Source organism: Puma concolor, chromosome C2, assembly GCF_028749965.1.
Source record: "Puma concolor isolate L17-30 chromosome C2, mPumCon1.1.hap2, whole genome shotgun sequence".
NCBI classification, from domain to species: Eukaryota; Metazoa; Chordata; class Mammalia; order Carnivora; family Felidae; genus Puma; species Puma concolor.
In genome coordinates, this window is record NC_141675.1 from 6,778,040 (window position 1) to 6,804,489 (window position 26,450).

General features: G+C 43.7%; 1 protein-coding gene across 1 annotated transcript in view; it reads right to left on the minus strand.

The window, feature by feature from the left end:
- Window positions 1–26,450, minus strand: part of SCN10A (sodium voltage-gated channel alpha subunit 10) — a 95,271-nt gene that overhangs the window by 27,064 nt on the left and 41,757 nt on the right. Inside the window, exons 13-16 of the mRNA XM_086720477.1 lie at window positions 17,450–17,688; window positions 14,569–14,742; window positions 3,087–3,446; window positions 1,103–1,576 (exon numbers count right to left, since the gene is read on the minus strand). Coding sequence (XP_086576603.1) covers window positions 1,103–1,576; window positions 3,087–3,446; window positions 14,569–14,742; window positions 17,450–17,688 — 1,247 coding nt within the window. The remainder of the gene's footprint in view (window positions 1–1,102; window positions 1,577–3,086; window positions 3,447–14,568; window positions 14,743–17,449; window positions 17,689–26,450) is intronic.

The window sequence follows — 26,450 nt, forward strand, 5'->3', positions numbered from 1 at the left end:
TTCCCACCTGCAAAACTGAGAGGGCAAGATCGACTTTATTCCGTGATCCTGATGACTAAATACGCGAATGCTTGTAAAACACTTTGCATGAAGTGCTTGGCTCGATAGATGTTAGCCATAACCATTCTTTCTGGTCCAGAGGTCAGATCGGTAGTGAACGTGGCCATCTGAAGTCTCCCAAGGACCCAAAGTAACCGAAAATGCCTCTGAGTGGAGACAACCATCAGAGATCATGGCCTTTATTCTGGGGATGGTGACACCCTGCCCTCGGCTGTCACCCACACAAAGGCATGTAAAATATGGCAGCTGATAATAGCAGCTGCTGGAACACAAGAGAAGTGACAGCTGCAGGGGAAGAAGGCAATGGAAGAGCTATGGACTCAAAGCACAGCTGTCTGAGGCCACTCAGTGGCCTGGCCGGCAGCCCTGCATGTCCCCAGACCCCATATGGATCCCTGGCTTCCCACATTGTCAGAAGTGCATGCCCTGACTCACTAAGAGGCTAACAGAGTTGATATGTCAGCTAAAGGTAGTAGGGAATTGCGCAAAGTATTTAAAAATACATATATTGCCAAAAGGCTTAAATGTGCTTTAAATTCTTTGGTGCCAAAAGGAACAAGTGTCATTTCCCCGTGACATCTTTTGTTGGGAAAAGCTGGATACGTGAGTCACACAATGATCCCTAGGCTTCCACCGAAGATCAGAGGAGTATTGCTCTTGATCAACATCTGTTCTTAGAGGAGTCTCATTAGTGCCTTAGGCACAGAGCCTGGATTGGGCAAAGCGAATGGGGCAATCGTGTGAAAGACAATCCCAAGCACCACGAAGTGGCCTGGGACTAAAGTGCTGCCCGATGCTTGCCTGGGGAACTCCGATCCTTTTTTCCAGGCCCTGCTCAAATACCACCTTCCCCAGAAAGCTTGGCATGGCTTTTGCTTCCTGACGTCAAGTGCTTCTATGCTTGGCTTGCCCGGCGCTTATCAAGGCTGTGCCATTCGCGATGTTGGAAACCCTCCATGTTATAATTTCCCTCCTGCCCCTGTCCCTCCATCCCTGAGGCCCCTCTCTACTTCCTGTGGCTTTCCTATGGGAGAACTCTCACCTGCTCTTGAGGGGTCACTTCCTGCTGGGAGCCCTGAGCACCATCCTCCTCACCATCCTCTTCACCATCCTCCTCACCATCTTCCTCCAAGTCATCAAGGTCAGATTCACCCTCAGCAATGGGCACAGAGACCCATATGCTGGGATTGGTGATGAAGTCGCTGTGGTTGACCCTGGGGCCTCGGGGCTCTGGGAGTCCTTCGGGGCTCCCCGTGGCTACATCGGGAGCAATGTGGTTCTCAGCTTTGGCACTAGACAGTGGGAGTTTCACCGCCAGCTGGGGCTCTGCCTTGGGCCAGGGTAGCAGGCGGGGCCTGCTGAAGAAGCTGCAGAGGGCTTTCCGGGTACGATGGCCAAATGCCTGGATCCGTGCCAGGGCCATCTGCAGGTTGTTCACTTCCCCGTCTTCATCTGGAGCTGTGAGGTTGTCAGCGCTGAAGGAGTTCAACAGCAGGGCAATGAACAGATTGAGCACCTGGAGGGAAGGAGTGGAAGCAGAGATGGTTCAACCAAAGAACTGAGCACCTACATGGCCCACCAGCTCGGCAGCCGGATGGCAGAATGGCCACCACTGGGCCTCTCCCTACCTCATGCTTCCCCTCTTAGGGGAATGGACATTTTGAGAGCCACCAATGGGAGCCTTTGGGGTGTCCCAAGTGACTTGCCTCATGTGGACAAGGCTTAGAAGCACATTCTCCACCACAGAGGAGGATCACCCCTACTGACCCAAGGGACATTCAGGGACAACGGAGAGGAGCATGTGTGGGTCTGCCCTGGGACCACTGGGTTTTGGGATCCTCACTCGGGGATCCTGGGTCATCTCCTCACTGCTTCCAACTTCATGTTCTTCACCTGTAAGTGTGAGTGTAAGCAGGGAGTGGATGTGAAGAGGAAATGATCTGAGGGCTGTCAAAGTGCTCAGGGAGGCAAACTTCCTGCCTGAAGGTTAGGGGCCCCTGTGGCTCTGCAGGGATGGTGAGCTCAGCCTGGAAGAAAGGATCTTCAGCCAGCCTCCAACTTGGGAATGGAGGGGAGAGGCATCTCTGCCTCCACAACCCGAGTGGGAAAGACTTTGAAGAGCCTGGATTTGTTGTTTTGTCTCTCTTGGTTTAGCTTTCTTGTGTCTGTAAAACTCTTACGGGAAAAGCATCCAAATTGGTTGACTTCCGGGGCTGTAAGAAAGGCTTCTGGGAGTCCACATGCTCCCCTACAGCCAGCACTGGGCAGCAAGAGTGCCCAGGACCACAGTGGGTGGGGGAAGGCTGGGAGCGAGGAGCCAGGCTGGGACAGAGAAGGGGTGCTGGGGCCAACTGGCAGGAAAGCCGCCAGGGGGGCCCCCCCAAATGTGGGAGTGGATTTTGTTATTGACACTGTGGCATTGGATGTTGTCCGGGACCCGGCTTCTCTCTTTCATCTTGCCTCACCACGCCGGCCCCCCTGCTCCTAGCTGGGACCTGTGTAGCTTAGAGAAATCAGTCAGCTCTTCCTCCCTTGGAGAAAATTATCTTCTGAGACACCCTAGAGTGGAGAAGGAAATTTTTCTTCAATAACTAACAGCTAACATTGGCTGAGTTCCTGTTGTGGCCCAGACACTGCACTAGGCAATTTTCATATGTCATCTCCTGTAATTTAATTCCCCTGGTAAGCCTATGAGTAAGCACTATTTTCTTGATTTTAAGGAAATTGAAGCTTGAGGAGACTGTCTCAAGCTTGTGCTGGGTCGTCCAGCCTTACTAGTGGTGGAGCTGGGGAGTTCTAAACAGGTTCTTCCATCCCTATCCTATGTGCTCACTCAAACAAGTCAGGCAGCCGGCCAAGGGACAGTTCTGAAACGTGCCCCACGTGACTTTGCAAAGTTTGAAGGCTTTATGGTCAGGGAGGTGTGATGGCGGAATAAAACGTGCCATGTCAAAGCTTTTTAGGATAACCCGGAAGTCTCCTCCATCGCCCCTGAAACAGCGCCCCCAGAGGGGCTCAGCACTCACCACCAGGTTCCCGAGCACCATCACTGTTAAGAAAAGGATGAGGCATATGGATTTCTGGCCAACTTCCATGCAGGCCCACATATTCTCAATCCACTCTCCACACAGGATCCGGAAGACGATGAGGAAGGAGTGGAAGAAGTCGTGCATGTGCCAGCGTGGCCATTCTTCGTTGGGCGCAGAGATATTGTGCCGGTTGTCACGGTAGTTATCCCCGAGGAGCTGCTTGCCAACCAGAGCGAAGACAAAGACAATGATGGCCAGGATGATGGTGAGGTTCCCCAGCGCCCCCACTGAGTTCCCAATGATCTTGATGAGCGTGTTTAAGGTTGGCCAGGACTTGGCAAGCTTGAAGACCCGCAGCTGCAGAGAGACAGAGACTGTGTCGGGTCCGGGCTGCTGTTCTCATCACCTGTCATCTCAAGTCTTGATATGGGAAAACCACAAGGCAGCTTATTTCATTGATATGGGATGTTTCCAGGATGCTGCTTTTAGAGACTTTTCTTTCTGTCATCACTCAAAAATATGAATACCCTTCTACGATCTTTATATATATAGTCAACATGCTTCAGCCAAGTTTTATACTTGGGGTGGTGGTCTTGCCATACATACTCTATTCTGTAGCCATGGGCTTCCTGGATGTTGGCCTATTCTTTGGGGGGTGCGGTGGGGTATGATGGAGCTCACAAATAAGTGAGGATGGCCCACTTTTGACCTGAAGAAATGTTAGCCTTCCGCAGGTAGGTCAGGACCCACTGCATCCGAGAGGTATTGGTGAACTGTATCTTAGGTCCTTTCTCATCTTGGGGCCATGGACAACTGGCCACAGACAGTTGCCCCCACTAGTCTGCAACTCAAATATATGATTTCACAGACCCAGCATTCAAATATTTATTTAGTTGACCAACCAAACCTCTCAGGTCGTTGAATGCCAGCCACACATGTGCATGGCACTGTGTGAACCTCTGGGTGTATGGACAGAGATATGTGGGCTCCTTCCCTCATGAAACTAATGGCTTAGTTACAAAGACTAAGCAAAGATGCAAAAAGCCTTCATTGTAAGCCCGGACATGCTAAGTCCTAGAAGAGAGCATTAACACTATGCATAAAGATATCTAAACGTTTAGGGGCGCCTGGGTGGCTTAGTCAGTTTAGTGTTGGACTTCAGCTCAGGTCATGATCTCATGATCTCATGATCTCATGATCTCATGATCTCATGGTTTGTGAATTTGAGCCCTGCATTGGGCTCTCTGCTGTCAGTGTGGACCCTGCTTCAGATCCTTGGTTCCTTTCTTTCTCTGCTCCTCCCCTGTTCTCTCTCTCAAAAATAAATAAACATTAAAAAAAAGATGTCTAAACATTTAAAAAATACATTTGTGTGGTTCTCTAATCATGTTGGAAAGAAATATCTGGGTTTAGCTGTCATGGGTACTTATGAAGCATCTATTACCAGCCTGGCTCTGACTTAGGGGTTAAAATGCAATGCTGAACAGAACAGTGCAATAATTTTATCAGCCACACAGCAGTAAGCCCCAAGGAAGGTTTAATCTTCTTATACAGGGAGTTCCATACCCACTTCCCTAAGTGATGAGGGGCAGGGGGTGGGGGGGTGTTGTGATGGCCTATGTTCACCTTAGGCCTAACCTGGTAGTTATTCTCCTCATACTGGAAGCAGAGCTTAAAACACCAGTTCTGTTGACTAAACATAGAGGCAGGAAGTAAGTGCAAATAAACACGGAGCATTGGAAACTAGATGGAGCCCTTTTGCAGAGGGTATTGGGAGAACGCCAAGTATCCCTGGCAACACGATTGCTACAGGTTTCCACTCTCACAGTAAACTCTGGATAAGTGTAAAGGATAAGGCAAAGACTGCAGTGGGGCCCTAACACCACTCACCATACCACAGAGCCTTATGGGGCATGAATGGGGACAGCGAGGGACATATGGGTGTGCTCACTGGCACATAAGCAAAAGGACCAGGTGTTGACTCTTGCATTAATTGAATCTGACTAAGTTTCCACTGGTTCCTTAGTTAGTTGGCGTGGGGGTGGAGAGTTTAGAAATTAATATTAGAGTCCAGTTATGTAGCAGTTTTTGTCCACCATTAAGCTTATATTAAACTGTAAGCAAATTGTGTGTAATTGTCATTACAGGGCACAAATCGAGTGGTCCTCTATGAATTCTTTTGTAGTCTTTATAGAGGGCAAGAAAACACGATATTTTTACTTGCTCTTCCAGAGATATTTGGGCTTGGGGGCCCCTAGCATTAGCTATCAGTCAAAACACATTTATAGAGTGCCTGCTATAGAGCCCCAGAAAGTGTTGGCTGGCTCTTGCTGGTTCCTAGAGCAAGTGGTCCAGGAGAGCAGCCCAACTTGCATCCATGATTCCCATGACCCTCACCTCCACCCCCATGCAGTTGCTTTCGGCACACTTTGGCCAGATTAGCAATATATCAAAAATAATTTCTTTATAATACCACATAATATTTATAAACTGTTTCTTTGAAGTGCTGCTAAATATTACTTCACATTTAATTAGCCATTTCTCTAGTTAATCTCATAATTAATATAAAAACTTCTAATTGGAGGGAAAAACTGGAAGGAAACAAACCAAGTTGGTAACATGGGCATATTTGTATGGAAATATATCCCAGTATTTTGAATCTTAGGGTTAAACTTGTCTATATATTTCCAACTTACTTTAATGAGGATGCTTTACTTGTAGAACAGAATGAAAAGTAAGTCTAAAGGAAAGTCTGTCTTCTACAAGGGAGGTTAACCCCTGGTGATGAAATAGGCCTTGTGGCAAATATCAGCAGACAGGGTAATATGGTAGACTATACTGGGTCCCCCTTGGGTTCACCTTTCCATTAAAAAGTTACTAAAAATGCTGGATAATAAAATCTAAGGTGCACTGATGATCTATCAATAAAGTAGGTAGGTTCTTCAGCCAAAAACTAAATAAATATGGGAATTCGGATACATAAGCAGATTGTTGAAGCTAGCTTTTCCACCAGAAGACCTTTGCAAAACTGAAAGAATCTGGCATAGATTTTAATGGTCTCATGAGGTATGGAGAGCAGGAAACATATCTCAGGGCTGTCTAAGGTAGAAGATCTAAGAGGAATCTCTCCCCCTTTTAAGACTAGATCCTAAAGAGCCATAACTTTCACGTAAGGACAAACCAGAAATAAATGCAGGAAAATGCCATGAAAATTAAATGTCTGGTGTCAGATACCAGGCAGAGGAGGGGAAACTGATGCTGAGAATTTGGACCCCCGAAGTGGGGCTCACACAGAATTTTAGCTAGAATTCACACTACTTAGTTATTTCCAGCTGAGAATTTAATTTAGAGCAGTCCTACAAAGTGTCTTACAGAAATAAATGCAAATACTCTTTGAAGAAACCAGCCTGCATCCCAGGTCTTAAAGCACCCCATCAAAAGTGTCTAAGAGTTGCAGTAAAACAAATACCTAAATAATGAGGCGTCATGAATAAATGAGATTTGGGATGTGCATGTGGAAACTGTCATTCAATTTCTTTAGGTAATAAAATTATTAGCCAGAGATGACAGTATAATTGGTTATAATATGCTTAAAGAAATAAAACACAAACTGGAAGATATGTGCAGAGAACAAGAAACTATAAATAATAATAAGTTTTGAAAAATAACTAAGTGGAACTTCTAGAAATGAAGAATATAACACAACCTTAAAAAACTGTATGGACGAGTTTCACATCAGATGTGATCTAGTTAGGAAAGAATTAATGTTTCACACCTATATTCAGAAGGGAGCCCAGAAAGACATAGATGGAAAATACCAAAGAGGTGTAAGAACACTGAGAATAGAGTGGGAGAGTTTAATATACCATCTAGTCAAAGTCCAAGAGAAGAAAATGAATGGAGTGAAGGCTAGACTTGCCCATATAATGTCTTTGAACTTTGCAAAACTGAAGAAAAGCACAAATCTATAGATTCAAGAAGTCAAAGAATCCTAAGCATTATAAATGAAAAGATAAACCCATACCTAGACATCCTAATGAGATTACAGAACAGCAAAGACAAAGAGAAGGTTTTAAAAGCATCCAGACAGAAGGGAACAACAGTTAAATTGAAAGCTGATTGCTCATCAGCAACCATAGAGGCCAGAACACTGTGGAATAACATCTTCAATGAAGTGAAAGTAGCCATCAACTAGAACTTTACATCTATTAGAAATTTTTCCTAAAGATAAGGACAAACTGATTGGTAGTTTTCAGATAAACAAAATTGAGAGGTTCTAAAAAAATCTGCTTCAGGCAGAAGGAAAGTGATCCCAGAAGGAAAGTATTATTTGCACGAATGTAAAAAGAGCCAGCATGAGTGTGAATCCGGATACGGCAATAATGTCTCACAGGGCATGGCAGAGACTGGCTGTATGGTTACACTTCGCTTCTGCTCATCTCAGACACAAAGGAGGACTGTTTCCCAGTTTTACTTGCAAATAGTTGAGGTCATGATTGGATGCTGGCTGAGGCAATGCAGATGGAGACAGAAGTAGTATACATGACTTTCAGGCATACCAGGAAACACTATGCACTTTTGCATCCCCTCTCATGGCCACCGTAGAGGCCACCTGTCGAAGATGGTGACGTCACACCATCCTGGATCCCCGAGTCACTCCTTGGAGCAGCCGCTCCAGGAGAGCTTCTCAACTAGCACTAAATATGTTGTGAAACAGAAACCTCTATCATGTTAACTCACAGATGTAGAGATTGTCACCGTAACTAGTTGAACGTATCTTTTAGAACATTTTTTTAAATGTGTATTTATTTTTTGAGAGAAACAAAGAGTGCGAGTGGGGAAGGGGCAGAGATGGAAGGAGACACAGAATCTGAAGCAGGCTGCCGGCTTTGAGCTGTCAGCACACATCCCAATGCGGGGCCCAAACTCACGAACCGAACCGCGAGATCATGACTTGAGCCAAAGTCGGACACTTAACCGACCGAGCCACCCGGGTGCCCCCTCATTGTACTTACCTTAAGCAATGTAGAAATTGGTACATTGAAAAGAGCTGTTGCCATTTCAAGACATCAAATGTGTGGCACTAGCTTAGTGGTCTTGTCACGGACAAAAAGGAAACTGGAGGCTTAGAAAGCACTGATCCATGTTGCAATGGCAGAACTGTTGCCTGCAATAATTCTGGGGCAGGTCATGAGCCTCAGGGACCAGTAGCCCCAAGGGAAGGTTTTATAAAACAGAGCCTTAGTCTTGTGGGTCAGTTGCAATTGGTTACATTTGTCAAGAGGTTACAAGAAAGGGATGAACTTGGAGAATATTGGCTGATTAATAAGAAATAAATGGAAATAGAATCCAGATGTTTAGAGCCTGGAAACTTTAGGAAAGTATACTGCTTTAGATCCCAATCAGTTAAGCAATAGGATCAAGCCTTTAAGTATTGAGGACCAACTAAATTTTTCAATGAAATAAAGCAAATCTTAGCAAAGATTATATTGATGTTGTAGCCACCATTTGAGAGCCACAAGCTGAGACATGGGGATGAGAAAGCAAAAACATAAAGGGCAATCGCGAACTTTGTCAAAGACAGCACTGTGGGAGTGCAGGCCACAGAGAGATCTGAAGCCATCTTGAAGGATTTGCGTTGCAAAAGAAACCATGAGCCCTGACTGAAAAAGCCCTTGACTATGTAAACCTGAAAACAAGGCCATCTTTCCACAAGCAGGAGGCAAGCTTTGAAGATTGTAGGACTTTCCTCGAATGTGGCAACATCACTTCTTAAATTTTTTTATTTTAGTTTACTTATTTTTTGAGAGAGAGAGAGAGAGAGACCATGCAAGTGAGCAGGGGAGGGTCAGAGAGAGAGAGGGAGACAGAGAATCCCAAGCAGGTTCTGCACTGTCAGAGCTTGAACTTGAACTCAGGAACCATGAGATCATGACCTGAACCAAAAGCAAGAGTCAGATGCTTAATGGACTGAGGCACCCAGGAGCCCCAGGAACATCATTTCTTAAAGGAGTTCTACTTAGAGCCGACTGGCTTGCATCACACGATGATGTGAGTGAGGAATAAACCTTTACTGGGTTAAGCTATAGAGTTTTGGGGATTGTTTGCACAGTCATTGGTTTTTATCGTTGATTACATCACATAGCTTGTTTTAAACAAGGTAAAAATAAAATACTTAGCACAATAGTAAGTTGGGAATTCCTTATTACTAATTAAGTCATATGGCTTTTTAAACACCAGATGAAATGAAAATGCTTAATATTAACACAGTGGTAAGTTGGGAAGGGGTAACTGGAGTGAAAAGTGGTCTTGGAAAGTAAAGGTTTCGCTCACTTTTGACTTTAATTGAGTAATTTCTAAGGTAACCACTCAAAGAATAAAAACAGAGTAGTTTTCAAACCAATAAAGGAAGAAAATGGAACAGGAAAAAAACAGTTCAAAATAAATCAAGAATTGAGAGAGAGAGAGAGAGAGAGAGAGAGATAGAGAGAGAGAGAACAAAAATACTAGGACAGATGAAGCAAGTAGAAAACCCAAAATATAAAGATAGACACAAATCCAAACATATCAGTATTCACAATAAAGTAAGTGGGCTAAATGTTTTGGTTAAAAGATAAAGATTGGATTGTCAGAACTAAATAAGAATCCAAAATCTGACTGTATGCTATTTATAAGACACATATAAAAACCCTGAAGATATACAAAAGTTGTAAGTAGAGGGCGGGTATAGATACATCTTTCAAATTCTAAACCAAAAGAAAACAGGGTTATTTAATTAACATGAGTCAGAAGGGACTTTTAAGGCAAAAAGCATTTTGAGGGAGAAAGAAGGTCAATTCTTACTGATAAAAGTTTCACTTTACAGGGAAGATATAACAACTTAAAATATGTATGCATTTAATAACACAGCCTCAAGATAGTACCATAAGGAGAAACAGACCATGCCATAATCATAGTGGGAGATATTTTTACACACTACCATCTCAGTAATTGCTAGAACAGGCAGATAAAAATACGCAGGGATTTAGAATATTTGGACCACACAATGAACTTTCTCTACCCCATGGACATACGCAGAGTATTATACCCTGTAACTGCAAAAGACACCTTTTCAGGTGAATAAGGAACATTTTCAACACGCTGGGCCAAAAGAAAATTACAATAAATTTCAAAGCATTAAACATGCAGTGTATGTTCTCTGACTATAATAAAATGAAGCTAGAACTCGGTGGCATAGAGATAACCAGAAATTAAGAACTGAGCTTCTAATTAACCTTTGAGTCAGAGAATAAGTCAGATTTGAAATTAGAAAATATTTAGAACCAAACAATAAGGAAAGTTCTACATATGAAGGCAGTTCTTAGAAGGAAGTCAAGTCTTCAATGAATATATTGGAAAGGAAAATAGGTTGGAATTCCATCTTAAGAAGTTAGAAAAGCATAAAATATGTAGGACAGAGGATGCAATTAAGATAAGAAGCAGGATTACTTAAAATAGAAAACATCAATGAAGGAGAGGAGATCAACAAACTAAAAGTTGGTTCTTTGAAAAGACTGAATTGATGACCTTTGGCAAGGCTAATAAGATGAGAGAAAGCACACTTGGTGGCATTTTACTATTTTTAAAGAAAGAAAAAGGTAACATAAGTACAGGTGATATAGATCCTTAAAATATAATGGCATAGCTTCATGACTTTATGCCAAAAAAACTTGAAAATTTAGATAAGGGAAATTTTTAGAAAAATATAACTTACCAAAACCAATCTGAGAAACAGAAAACCTGACTAGTCCCGCAGCGAATGAGAAAATTAGGTCAGTAATGAAAAACCTTGACCTCAGATGGCCTCATTGGTGCATCCTACCAACCCTAGAAGGAACAAATCACTCCAATCTCACCCAAAGATTGGGTATGGAGGAAGAGGACCATTTTTCACCTCTTTTTATGGGAATTCGCCCAGCCTTGATACCTAGATGCTAAAACCCGGCAAGGGAGTGTAGGAAAGAAAATTAGAGACCAAATACTACTCATCAATACAGATGCAGACATTTTAAGCAAATTATTAGCAAACTGAATCTTCCAATGTGTATATATAAAAAAAAATGTATCACAATCAAATCGGGTTTATCCCAGGAAGACAAAGTTGATTTAACAGTAGAAAATCAATTAATATAATTCACCACCTTAACACGTTAAGGACAAAAATCATTTGATTATCTTAATACATGCAGAACAATTGTCTGATAAAATTAAACATCCCTTCATGATGGGTATTCTTGACAAAGGAAACTTCCTAAACTGATAAAGTTTTCTTCTTATCTCTCGAAAAACAAATATTAGACTTGGGGAAATATTGAAAGCACTCTCTTTGAAATCAAGAAACCAGCCAGGATGTCTGCTATTAATACTTCCTTTCAACAGCTTACTGGATGTCTTGATCAGCACAATAGTGTGGTAAAAAAAATCAAATGGTGTAATGATCACACACAAAAAAAAGAAACAAAACTCCTTATTTGCATATGACATGATTGTGTTAAAAAATTTAAGGGGTTATATAGATAAATCAGAATTAATAAGAATCGTCTGGATGTAAAAATGCTAAATAGGAAAAAAAAAACCCACAACAACAACTCTAGAAAAGGACATTTAAAAAGAGATTTAATTTAGAATAGCATAATGAACTAGGGTATATCAGGAATAAATCTAACAGAAGATGGGGAAAATTCCTTATGGAAAAAATTATAAAACTTTATGGAGAAATTATGCAACTATTGAAAGCTTAAAAAAATGGAGAGTGTGTTGTTTTCATAGGTCAGAAGACTTCATAAGGTAAAGGTTGCATTCCTTCCCAAATTGATATATAAATTCTTACAGTCCCAGTAGGAAAGAACAACAGTTTTGTGTGCACGTGGGGATGTAACTTAGCAGATTGATTCTAAAATGAATATGGAGGTACAGGGACCTAGATATTCTTAAAGAAATGAAACAAGGTGGGCGACTTGCCTAAAAGACACAGACACGATCAAGGCAATTGCAGTAATTAGGACATGCGGTTTTGCTACAAAGATGGACCAGTGGATTAACGGAGCAAGAATTTAAATGATGGGAAGGGAGGCAATGCTACTTTGAGAGGGAGCAAAAAGCAAGAAAGAAGACACACGGCATTTTCATTTCTTCCTTCTTTCCTTTTTTTCCCCTCCTTTCTTTCCTTCCATCCTTCAATCAACAAGTGTTTACTGAGTCCCTACTATGTGCTGGGCCTTGGGTTAGAATGGTGGACGAGGAAACCCTGGGTGTTGTCTCATGGGATATCAGGATGATGGTAAACTGGGTACAACAGGTTCATCTGATGGCAGAATCCAACTTTAGATAATGTGGCTGGGGAGGGCCTCTCTGAGGAGGTGACGTGTGGGTTGAGCCAGGAAAAACGAGAATGAATGATCTAAGTAAAGACTGGGGAAAGGCATTCCAGGTCCGGGGAATGGATGCGTAAAGGTCCAGAAGCAGGAATAGCTCTGTCACATGTGGTGAAGGAAGAGGTCTCTGTGGCTGGAGCAAAGACGAGACTGTTTGCAGAGGTAGGCAAGGCCCCGATTATGCCAAACTCTGGGGATCATCACAAGGACTCTGGGTTTTATTCTCAGAGCAATGGGAGACCACTGAGGAGTTACTTGTAAGCAATGTGCTTCGCTAACGTAAGACGATAATGCTAGGAGAAACCGTGTGCACGTGTGTGTGTGGCTGGCCGGGGCGGGGGGTGGCGGGGGCAGTATATGGCAACTGTGTGTTCTGTCCGCTCAATGTTTCTGAAAAAATCGACCACTGTTCTAAGAAACAAAGCCTGTATAAAAGCTACGAAACTGGTGATCTGGGCTGTGTGAGTTTCTTGTGGTAATGTCTCTAGATCAGGTGCAGGCACGGCAGAGGGAGTATTTGGCTTTAACTTCAATATTTGGTAGGATTTTGCCAAAAACAAAAATGTGAAGGGCCAGAGGCAAAAGGTGGTTGAGTTTGTTTCCAAGGTGTGTTAATACTAAAGGACCACGGTATCTAAGCCGGGTAATGAGGAATAGGGAGATGGCGGAGGACGAACCCCCAGAAAGGGATGGGGGTGGTGGCCGTGGTTAGGGAATGGTGGGTTGAACAGCATGTCAGGAGCAGGAAGGTGGGGGCAGGGGGGCAGGTGCCTGGCGAATTCTGTAGACCCCAGCTGAGAGTAAACCTGCCTATTTGTAGTTGTCTGAGAATACAGGCTTCGTGGAACCAGAGCAAAAGAAGCATGTAGACGTTAAAGCACCAAGCTTGTGTTTCCCCAAGGCTATCAAAAATGTCCATATTCTATTAGGAAACTAACTTCAGGCCCTCTCAGGGCATAGCGAGTATGGAATCTTGCTCCCTCAATGTTTGTACACGGGTGTCCCACGTTGGCCATTAACTTAGGTGCCTGACCCTTGATATCATTTTCTAGATACGTAGAGAAATCTGTCCTTCTAAAAACGTGTTTTAATTCCTACCTTCTCAAGTTTTCAGGTTATGGGTAAAGAGCCCATAGGCCCACTGTGCTCTTCTCTCCTTTAGTACAACAAGAGACATCACGTCAAGCAGATGTCCCAAACTGGCGGGACACAACACAAGCTTGTGTTTCCCAGGACATGCTTCCTTTGGCCTTTAGACTGCTTTTTTAAAAATCGGATGAGTAGTCAGTATTAAAATCTGGATTTCTGGTTTCTCGTGAAAAATCGCAAACTCTGACAATAATGGATAGGACCGCCTCCTTTGCTTACATCATCCTGAGTCTCATGTAAATGCCCCTCCCTGGAGTCGTGCTCTGGTGTGGGGTCTGCCTACCTGTTTACTTGAGACAGATGTCCAGTGCCAGGATCTTTTCCTTGGCCGGCTTTCTGTTGTCGCCTGCTTGGTTCCTGCAGGCCTTTGGGTTTGCCACCCCACTAAGTCTGGGAGCTCCGTGCTGGTGTGCTGGCTCCCACACTGGGACCCCAAGCAGACTTTCTGGCCTAGAAGTGAGATTGCTAGGCCCTGTCTCCTTCGCTCTGTCCTCTCTCTCCAGACCTGGACACTGGGCCCCCGGAGGCACTGAGACAATGCTGAGGACAGTAGTGAGCCCATGCTAACGAGCCATGCCATGCTATGTCAAGGGGTTAGCACTGTGCCTGACACATTGTCCATGCTCAAGAAAGAGTAGCTGCTACGATTACCATTGCGACTGCTATTTGATAAGAGAACAGGAGGGCACAGGTGAGGGAGCCCAGGCCTGGAAAGGAGAAGGCACACCCCCACTTTGAATAAGAAGGAAGGACCAAGTCTCCAGCCCCTTGGAGCCGTGTCCTGCCTCCCCTACCCAGGCACAGAAACGGAAAAGTTTTCTGGCTGGTGGGGTCCCCAGAGGACAGGGTCTGTTCCCAGGGGTGTGGCTCCCTCAGTGTGGGGGGAGTCTCCCCAAGGCGCTAAGAGAGAACATTACCAAGCGGAAGGTCCGCAGCACTGACAGGCTTCCCTTCTTGGCTGCACCCAGCTCTATCAGGCTCACGGTGACGATGATGCAGTCAAAGATGTTCCATCTCTTCTGGAAGTAATAGTAGGGGTCGAAGGCAATGATTTTGAAGACCATTTCAGCAGTAAAAAACACAGTAAAGACCTGTGGTTGGAAACAAGGATCCATCTTACCAGGGTCTGTGGGGTCAGGGGGTAAGGACAAATAGGGCAACAGGGAAATGTCTAGTTTAAAAATAAAATAGCAAATCCCTTTACTTTGTTTGTATTCAGTTTCTCTGTAGTCTGCGGGTTCTTGAAGGACTGGGGATGGGAACACTCAGTGTGGTAGCACAGAGTAACCTCTGGACCAGTGCTCAGGATGTGCATTAGAACCCACGCTTCAGTGTTTCCATACGTATGGTCGTAGGGGTGGATAATCGTTGGGATAATAATTATTATATGATTATCTAAATGAGAAGTCAATCTGGTTCAGTTGTTCAAAAGCTTGGATTGTGGGCCAACATAGACCTAGATAAAAGTTCAACTCGGGGCGCCTGGGTGGCGCAGTCGGTTAAGCATCCGACTTCAGCCAGGTCACGATCTCGCGCTCCGTGAGTTCGAGCCCCGCGTCGGGCTCTGGGCTGATGGCTCAGAGCCTGGAGCCTGTTTCCAATTCTGTGTCTCCCTCTCTCTCTGCCCCTCCCCCGTTCATGCTCTGTCTCTCTCTGTCCCAAAAATAAATAAATGTTGAAAAAAAAGTTCAACTCAAGGATGCCTGGGTGGCTCAGTCGGTTAAGCATCCAACTTCAGCTCAGGTCATGATCTCACGGTTCATGGGTTCGAGCCCCGCTTTAGGCTCTGAGCTGTCAGCCCAGACAAAATGTGGAGCCTGCTTCAGATTTTGTGTCTCCCTCTCTCTCTGCCCCTCCCAAGCTTGTACTCTGTCTGTCTGTCTCTCTCTCTCTCTCTCTCTCAAAAGTAAATAAACATTAAAAAAAAAAAGTTCAATTCGGCCATGTCCTAGTTTATAAAAGCTTGCACAAGTAATGCGTCCTCTCTCTACCTCAATTTACTCATCTGTATAATGGGCATAAAATGAGATAATGCATACACAGTTCTTAGCAAAGGTCTTGGCCAATATAGCTCATTAATAAATAATAGCTATTAAATTAGAAGAAGAAGAAGAAGAAGAAGAAGAAGAAGAAGAAGAAGAAGAAGAAGAAGTTATCTCTAATTTCAGCTCTGAGTGTCTTTAGTTGTCGTAAACAGGGGAGGATTCTGACATTGAAAGAGGTCAGGCCCAGGCTCCGGTCACAGGACAAGCAACAGGGAAGGGAGAAAAGTAAGGTAGATGGGTCAGGTGCGGTTCTCTCATTTGCTCTCAGCAAAGCCTTTCACCAGCCTGGGAAACAGGTGCTGTCATCCCCTCTACATACAAGGAAAGGCTGGAAGTTTAAGTGACCTGCCTAATGCCACAGATTGCAACTGTACAAATTCAAAGAGCATGCACTGAGTGCCCTGTGTAGGCAAGTGAGGCGCGGTAGGGGTGAGGCTGAGGTCCTGTGTCCTACAGAGACCTGGGTCCTGGGTTAATTGGCCCCACTGTTACTGCCTGTGCCATATGGGGCAGGACACTTAACCTCTCTTAGTCTCAGTGCCCTCTTTGGGGCTGTGAGGGTGGTGAGAGCCTCATAGCATTGTTGTGTCTTAGAGATAACTCTTACAAGGTACCGAACTCTGCCTGCCTGTCTTGCTTTCTCTTTAAAACATGGCACTCTGCTCTGGCCCAGCAGTAAAGGCCTTTTTTCTTTCTTGTCTCAACTTCTCTTGCTATAAAATGAGGGTGGGGGCTCAGAGGTCTCTTCTGTAAGACCCTCTGTGGTCTGTGCTGACTTCTTGGAAATACGGCCTTCCTTCTCTTTCCACTTCCCCTCTTCATATCAACTTGGAATAGAATGTGGGCTCTCAGCCCAAGTGTTGCCAAAACGTAAGGCATGCTGGAGCCACAGTGTCCCAGAACCTGCTGGAGTCCTTATCGCTCCCCCGGATTCGGGGGGAAGGGCAGGTTTCTAGGGAAGAGTAGTCCCATTGCCCCCGAGACCCCTCCTTCCACTTGTCTGCAGCCTCCAAGGAGTCAGAAGAGCTGGACGGTCCTGGTAGACCCAGAAGGCCATCTCTAGTGGGGTGGACACTACAGTGGACTTGGAGGCAGGACCCTGACCTTCCCAGCTTCTGCTTATCATGTAACAAAGTCTAGCATGCATTTTATCTTGTTACAAGCAAGTAATACTAAAAAAAAATAGAGGACAATTTAAAGTAGTGTCCTGTCTAAGCCAGATACGAAAGAAAAGTTCTGACTCCCTGGTGCTTTTGTTACAACAGCAACCACATTTCCAGGTTCCCGCCCTTTCACTGCCTTCCCAACTCCTCTCCGACTGTCTGCCCTTAAATGACATCACTGAAAAACTACCTCCACTGTGATTTACAGTCATAAAAGCAATAAAACTAGGAGGAAACCTTGCAAGTCCATAGACTGTCTTAAGATGGGCAAGTGACATTTATCCTAGTTTCAAGGTAGAGGCAGCCGAGATCCAGAGAATTCAAGAGCCTGACCTAAGATCTGAAAAGAGGGAGCCAGCTGCCCCTTGGGCAGGACTCTCTAGGTCCATTTCCCTGTGCTGGTTTGTCCCAGGGCAATTCCCACCAGCTCAGCCTGGCCCTCCAGGCTTGATTTCCTGCCCTCAGTGTGAGCACATCTCCAGCACTGCCCCTCTGTTAGTTGGATCAACACTCCAATGAATGAGGGTATGCGGCCACCCCACCCAAAGTCCCCTGCCATGACAGCTGGGCGAAGGCTGCCCGTCACTCACAATGTTGCCTATCTGGAGCATGGCTTCGAAGGCGGGGCTCATGCGGTGATGCTCCATGGCCATGAAGACTGTGTTCACCACGATGCACAAGGTGATGGTGAGCTCCGCAAAGGGGTCTGTCACTATCCCAAAGAGAAGTGTCTTGAGCTTCACCCATGTGGGGCAGCATTCCCAGATCAGATACTTCTTAGCCAAGCTGGTCAAGCAGGGTGGGCACCTCCGTTCAGACTCCTCGAATTCTGTATCACAGGAGTGGTCAATGACAGTTGTCAGCCATGTGTCTCCTCAGACTCCCATCCCCTGGCCATCCCCTAGATTTAGTCATTACCAATAACTGCCACTTGCAGCCTCCAACCCAGCACCTTGCGCTGATGACCATTTCCTACTTTCTGAGCTTCTTCAGTCCAGCAAGTGCAGTCTAATATCTGTCCCCATTCAGTGTCCCAAAGCATGGACTTTTTAACTGCCCATCACCTATGTCATGCTCCTGGTTCTTAATTCACCTGGCTTAGATTTCATGTCCACTCCTCTATATACTCCTTTGCAGACACCCTCAGTTCCTTTGCCCTTCTCCCCTCCTCGCTTCCCCTCAACAGGCAGACTTCTCTCCACCTGCACCCAACCAGGTGAACCTGGCTAGAAAAACTACACAGCCGTGCTGACTGGTCCCACTGTCAGAAATTCTGCCATGTTTCTCATTTCAGTCCACTCCTTCAGTCTTCCAGACCAGCATTTCTCACTTTCCCCTCTCTCCTCCAACCGCCCCCACATCTAGTCCTCACTTTCTGCTGACCAGCTCCCTTTGACTTACCTCAGAATAAAGAATCACTCACAAAAGAACTTCCTCTTCTTCCTCCAAGGAATCTATAAGTCCCCCCGCCCCCGCCATGTTCTGCACCCCGTCCCGCCCCCAGCACATGAGCTCACTCTACTCCTACCTGCGCACCTGATCAAGGCTTGTGTCATCCCCTCTCTCCCCTCTCTGGACTGTTCCCATCAGCACGTGAGCATGCTTTAAGTGTAGGTCCACTTTTCAAAAGATCTCCCTGGACCACATGTTATCCTTCATTTACTGTCCCCTCAACAGCAAAATTCCTTGTAAGAGTTTTCTACACTTAATTTTCTCTGTTTTCCCACTTCCTGTTCCCTCCTTGACCCCTGGAATCAGGCTTCTACCCCTTCCCCATTTAAATGATCGTTTCCCAATTATCCCCTTCCTCTGCCTCTCATAGCATCTGACAGAAGTTATAACACGGTCCTTGAAATCCCTTGTCTGGCTTCCAGGACATCATTATCTCTTGGTTTTTCTCCCATATCAGTGACTGCTTCTTCTCAATTTCAGGTGCTCTCTTTCCTCTTCTTCCCTCTGAATGTTGGAGATCTCAAGCATTCTCTCCTTGATATTTCTTTTTTTCCCTCTCTAGGTAATCTCATTGAGCCCCATGGCCCTAAAAAACCATCATCATGCTATCTCCCCCCAGATTATATGTTGAGTTACTGATTTTTTTTCCCCTAAGCACCAGGCTCGTCTCTAGCTGCTTCCATTAAATCTCCATGTAGATGTGCAACTGGGGCCACCTCTACAGAAGGCAACTGCATAGCTTTAGATCTATCTATAAATGTACCTGTAAGTTATGCACTCTACAGATATACCAGCCCACATGGCAAGGAAAGATGATGTCCATTATTTATAATAGTAATAACGATAATGATAATAATAGTAAGAACAGAAACAATTGATAAAGTCCATTATGAAAAATGATGAGGCATATTTATTTATGATGATGTAAAAAAAACCTTACATATATGTGATGTGTGCATGAGTATAAATGCATAGAATATGGTGTGAAGGATATAAGAGAAACTGGGGGAGTGCACCGAAATACTGGAATACTGGGGAGCAGGAAGGATCTTTAGTGAGAAAGAAGTTTTCATTGTATGTGTATTTGGAGTACTTGAATTTTTTTGCTATATACATTTTTTCAAAAGAAATGAATTCGTAGAAATAAATGTATCCTCCCAAATTTTGCTGTTTTATTTTCACATAGGTGGATAAGAAATTTATATGTAGTCACATTTATCCACGTTGTTCTTTATGTTTCCTTGCTCTCGTGCCTTGCACATAAGCCATTCTCATCGCAAGATGTGAAAAATGCCTATTCACATTTCTTTCTGGTTCTTTTGTAGTTTCACCTCTCCCTTAAAATTTTGGTGCATTTGGAGTTTATTTTGAATAAGGAGTAAGATACTGAGCCAGTTTATTTTTCCCAACCTCTTGTTATTTATATCAACACTGTTTATTGCAAAATATCTCATTTTCCAACGGATTTGAAATTTCATTTTGATAAGTTATTTCCACATATCCATATATTTTCATATGCACATGTCCATTTCTCTTCCATAGATCAGACTATTTATTTTCAATATCACACTGTTGTAATGACTTATAATCTTGTAAGCCTTTAAAATCTTCAAAACATTTTGTCAAATAAAGTAAAAAAAATAACTGAGAAAAATAATTGTGGCTCATGTCGCAGACAAAATGCTCATTTCATTAATATGTAAGAACTCTTAAAAATCAATGAGGAAAAGATCAACCTAGCAGAAAAATGATTAGGCAGTTTCTAAAGAGAAAATTCAAATGGTTTATAAATATTCAAAAAGATGTCCAGTAATACTCAAAATGAGAGAAATGCAAGACGAAGCTATACTAAGACATTATTTCATGGATCAGATTTGCAAAGATAAAGACAGTTTGATAATTGCGTTTGGGAGGATGTGGGTTGAAAGGCAGTTATCATCCATTGCTTGGGTGGGTGAGGGTTGATACATTTATGCAGAGTATCCATTGTCCGTCAAAACTGAAAATGCCTATCCCCTGTGACAAAGCGATTTCACTTCAAGGCATTTAACCTATATAGTACGTGTAGAAAGTGATGTAGTGACTGCAGAATTTACTTCCCATCAAGAAGGGAACGATTAACCAAATTACGGTACCATCTATGCAATGTAATACTAACAGTTACCAGAAAGTGTAAGGGTACTATGTAGGATGATTTTCAAAATATATTCACTGAAAAAATTATGGCACAGAATAGCATATGTGATATGCTACCATTTGCAAGGGAGGAAAAAAAAAGACTATATATTTTTGATTGAACATACTAAATTATTTTGGGGAGGAAACACAAAACAATTGGTTTGGACATTGTTTCTGGAGAAGAGAGTTGGGTGGACAGAAGAATATTCCCCTTTTTTTAATGTGCCCTTTAGTATCTTTTAAATCCTATATAACATATTGCTTACTCAAACAAAAGCATTCTAAATAAAAATTTGATAAAGAGATTTTATTTAGAGCAACGGAGTAAGGAATATGCTCCCCTTCTACTTCCAGAAATCAACAAAAGCATCAAGGAGACTGAGAAATAGAAATGCAAATTCTTAGCAATGATTTTTTGGATTTGATACCAAAAGCAAAGTCAACAAAAGCAAAAATAAACACATGGAATACATCAACCTAAAAAGCTTCTGCACAGCAAAGGAAACCACCAACAAAAGGAAAGGGCAACTTATTGAATGAGAGAATATTTGCAAATCACATATCTGATAAGGAGTTAATATCCAAAATGTGTAAATAACGCCTACAAATTGGTAACAAAAAACCAAATAACCTGATTTTAAAATGGGCAGAGGAACTGAGGAGACATTTTTCTAAAGAAGATGTGGAAATGGCTTACAGGTACATGAAAAGATGCTCACATCACGAATCATCAGGGAAATGCAATTAAAAATACAGTGACGTATTCTCACACCTGTTAGAATGGCTATCATCAAAGACAGGAGATAATATGTGCTGGCAAGGATATGGAGAAAAGGGAATCCTGTGCACTGCTGGTGGGGATGTAAATTGGTGCAGGCACTCTGGGAAACAGTATGGAGATTCCTCAAAACATTTAAAATAGAACTACCATGTGACCCAACAATTCCACATCTGGGTATATATCCAAAGGAAATAAAATTACTATCTCAAAGAGACATCTGCACCCTGATGTTTATTGCTGCACTATTCACAATAGCCAAGATACAGAAACAATCTAAGTGTCCATCAGGAGATGAATGGATAAAGATGTGAAACACACCCACACCCCCACACCCCTATCCATGCATTAAAATATTATTCAGTCATGAGAAAGAAGGAAATCTTGGTGTCTGCCCTCAATCTTGAGGGCATTATGCCAAGTGAAATTAAGTCAGACAGAGAAAGATAAATACTGATACTATATAGTATCATGTACCTATGTGGAATCTTCCAAAAAAAGATGAATGTGTGAGTTGTGAGGGGTGTGGTCATTAACTAGTTAGCGAAATCCTTTCACAATGTATACATGTATCAAATCTTCACAACATGCACTTTAAATATCTTACAATTTTGTCAATTATATCTAAAAAACTGAAAAACATCTTCACAGATTAAAAAAAAAAAAAGAATGTGCCGTCCTTCGACTTCCAGAAACCACTAAAGGCATCAAGGAAACTCAGAAATAGACATGCAAACTCTATTTTTGATGAAAGTCAAAAACATCTGTAAACTCAAATCATAAGTTATGTGCAAAGGCTTTCAAATACTGCACAGGTCAGTCAGGGTACAGGAGAGTGCTCTGAAAGGGCACTTTAAATGACAGATACGTAAACTGGCACAGCATGGTTTTCTAATGCAGTTGGCATACCCTGGGCGGTGGGGGGGGGGGGGGGGTGGTGGTGGTGGTGGTGCAAAATCAATCATTTCTAGCTGAAACAAAAGCAGGCGCTTCCCTGGACCTATTTTGGCACTAAGAAGTGCGGGCAGCAGTGTTGCAGGAGGAATCCTGAGGATGCGCCATTATGGCAGGAAGCCCTGTCTGTGAGGTGGCACAGGAAAACCCTCAGCCTTGTAAATAGCCTGAACATTGCTGACCTTGATTATCTGGGGGGATACAGAGTCTCAGAGAATCATGCACTTGCAAGCTTGGGACATGATCACAGACAGCTCTTTGCCCTAAAAGAACCTCTTCCTTTCCTTCTGTTACAGTTAAAGAGATGTCCCTCCTCCCGTTAAGAGTCTCCACTCGTGCATCCTCTCCTGCCACGTCAGGAATTGATGGAATGTTCTCTTTCCTTTATCTTCATTCTTTCCTATTATTATGGATCCTCCCCATTAGCATGTAAATATGCTTACTTGCATTTATTTATTTATTTATTTATTTATTTATTTATTTATTTATCCATCCATCCATTCATTCATTCATTCATTCATTTATTCATTCAGGTCAAGATGAACTTTATTATTATTATTATTATTTTTTGTCTTTTTAAATATAACTTATTGCCAAATTGGCTTACATACAACAGCCAGCACTCATCCCAACAAGTGCCCATCACCCACTCTCCCCCCTCCCCCACCCCCATCCACCCTCAGTTTGTTCTCTGTATTTAAGAGTCTCTTATGGTTTGCCTCCCTCCCTCTCTGTTTGTAACTATTTTTCCCCTTCCCTTCTCCCCCCCCCCCCATTGGTCTTCTGTTAAGTTCCTCAAGATCCACTTATGAGTGAAAACATATGATATCTGTCCTTCTCTGACTTATTTCACTCAGCATAGTCCCTTCCAGTTCCATCCACGTTGCTGCAAATATGCTTTTTAAAAACGCCACACAAGAAGCAAAAAAAATCTTCCTTCAAAGCTACCTACACGCTGGTGTCATTTTCTATCTCTTCCCCTTCACAGGCAAACTTTTGAAAAATGTGTCTGTATACAATATGTCCTTCTCCACCACTGCACCCCCGTTCTTCAGCCTCCTCCCCTACCCTGACAATCCTCTTTTGCTCAGATCACCAAACATATCCATGTGACTAAAGCCCTGGATTCTTTCTGGGCTTGATCTTACTTGGTCTTTCTGTGGCATTGTCCCTTTTGACCTTTGTATTCTTCCTGAAGGAATTCAGACCCTTGGGTCTGTGTTGGGCTCTTCTGGGTCTTTTCCTACTTCCGGGCATTCCTTCTCAGCCTCCTCTGCTGGCTCTGTCTCTTCTGCTCAATGACCAAACGTTACAGGGTCTTTAGAGCTCTGCCCCAGACCTTCTCCTCTTACTCAATTCCCTGTGTCATCTAATCCATTCGCACCATTCCAAAATTACTATCTACATTCAAACAGCTTTAAAATCTGTATCTCTAGGCCACCCTCATCTTCTAAGTTCTAGACCCATTTATTATAATTCTGACGTCCTACTGGACATTCCCACCTGGATATCCCAAGGGCATCTGAAACCCACTATATCCCAGACTCAACTGATGATCTTTCCTCTCATCTTTCCCCAGTGAACCCCTCTAACACGTTCCTTTATGAGTATCCCTTCAGTCGCTTATGCCAGAACCGTGCAAACCACCAAGTCCTGGATCCTACAGCTCTTAGCTCTTAAATCCTCCCTTTTCCTATCACCCCCACTGCCACCACCCAGAGTCCAGGCCCTGCCATCTCTCAGCTGGTTTCCTCCCCACTGGTTTCCTTGCCAACACTCTTCCCCTCTTAATTCCATTCTCTACACGTATTCAGAGTAACCTTTATAAAATGCAAATGTAGCTCCCTTGCCTCCAATCCTTTAATGGCACCTCACTGCTTTTAGGATGAAGTCCAAAATCCTTAATTTGGTGTAGGAAATTCTGCGGGTCTGGCCCCAGTCCATCTCGCTAGCCTTATTTTGAGCCCCTCTCTTCCTCGCTCTCTGTGTTCCTGCCACATCAGGCCTTTTCATTTCTTCAGATATTATGCTGTCTTCTGCTTCGGAGATTTTGCCGTCCTTTCTGCTTGGAATACTCCCCTAACCCCAGGCTAAACTTACCGTATTTCCTTTAGCATCCTACACTTCCCCTTCAAGACACTCAGCAGCCTGGTAAGAATTTGTTCCACGTCCCTCTCTCCCACTCAGCACGAGGGCAGAGACTGTGTTGTGCTCACACTGTGCTCCTGCTTCTGGTCTTCTGGTCTGGACAACTGTCAAGTGCTTGCTGGTGTGTCAAACAAAGATGGTTCACGTGCCCTGAGCTCAGGGAACTGCCAAGTTCTTATTGGCTTGGGTCAAACTTCCCCGGGCACGATCACTCCCAAAGAGGTGGCTTCTGTGTACCTCGTCACAACCCTTGACAGTCCCATGCATCCCTCCTGTATTCCGTGAGTGTAGTGGTTATAATGTCAGACCAGAGAAGATCACAGGTCATCTGCCCTATGCTCAAACAACCTTGACCTCTTTGCCCTAATCTAAGGTTGTCTGTACCCAGATTCTCTTAAAGATGTCCGTGTGTCTCCTGCTTTTCCTAGTCTATTCTCACAGCACCTTTCTTGAGGGGAAGTGCGTCCTACCTCAGGATATCTGACCATTCCTTATCCTCTTCCTGTTTATCAGTTCAGGTCATTGCAATGAGCACCACACCCAAACGTCACTCTCATCCACCAACAACTGTTTGTTGAATGCCTACTATATGCCACACACTGTCTTTTCAGGTACTGGAAATCTAGCTGTGAGCAAAACAGACACATCTCTGCCCTTATTTACAACCGAGCCAATAAGAATGGCCCACGTCTGGGGCACCTGGGTGGCTGAGTCAGTTAAGCGTCTGACCCTTGATTTCAGCTCAGGTCATGATCTTATGATTTGTGAGACTGAGCTGAAAGCGCGGGGCCTGCTTGGGATTCTTTCTCTTCCTCTCACTCTCTGCCACCCACCCACCCACCCCACTCCCCTGCCCAATAAATAAATAGATATTAGAAAAGAAAAAGAATAGCCAACATCTGCTGAATATTTACCAAGTGCCAGTCATGGATCTAAGCACTTTACTTATGCTAACCCACTTAATCCTCACAAAACCCTAGAAGATAAACACATATTCACTCTTTTACAGGTTAGGCACCAGAAGCACAGAGAAGTTAACGGAGCTCCAAAGTTGCACAGCTTACCCAACGTGGCAGAGCCAAGATGCAAACCCAGGCAGTCAGGCTCCAGGGTCTGTGTTCTTAACTCTTATCCTCTGTTGCTTCTCATTGATTCAGAGATCTCTTTTGTTCTTACCTGAATCGGGATGTGTTTAGAACATTCATTTTGTTCGTTCCTGTCTCATTCCCGCCAACTACACTGCATTTGCCCTTCACCTGTCATGGAACTCTGTCCTGTAGGTTCTCATAAGACCGCTTCTCTTACTTCATTGAGATTTCTGGTCTCCCTAGAGAGAACGGCCTTCGACATCCCCCTTATCTGAAGCAGCCCCTCTGCAGTCCCTTATTCTCCATCTCCTACCTTACTTTCTTTTTTCTCCTACTGTTATCCCCACCTGAATCTCTGTTTGGGTTTATCTGTATACCCCGCCCCCCAGAATGTAGATTCCATGTGTGCAGGCTTCTATCTTGTTCACCACTGAATTCCCAGCACCGGAGTAATGCCAGACACATAGCAGGTGTTTGTCAAATGCTTGTTGAAGAGTAAACAAATGAAAGAAAAAAAAAAGAGGAGGAGGAAGCTTGATAATTCTGGAGAATAAATGAAAAAGCAAGCTGTTTGTTTTTAACATTAACTGTCTGATGGCTAAGAGCAAAAAGGAAAAAGAATCCAAGCAACCCACCTGGCCAACAAAAAGTCATGGGCATAGCATGGTTAGATTCTATGCAGCCATAAAAAATGTTAGGCATACAGACATTATTACAATGGCAAATGATTTTTGATAAATAATATGAGAAAAATGTACACACTGTTGTTACTGAAATATGTATACATTTCACAAAGCACAAATTCATGCATGCAAGAAAAGTAACTTGAATTCATAATTGAATTCAATATATACCACAAGTCCTCAACCTGGGGATCTTGTTTTGGTTAATTCAGTGTCTGCTATTACATCACTATCTGAGGTTGCATCTGAGTTCTGGAGAGCTCAGGGTCAGAAGAGTGTTGGGCTGGTCCTTGGTCATTGCCAAGTATAT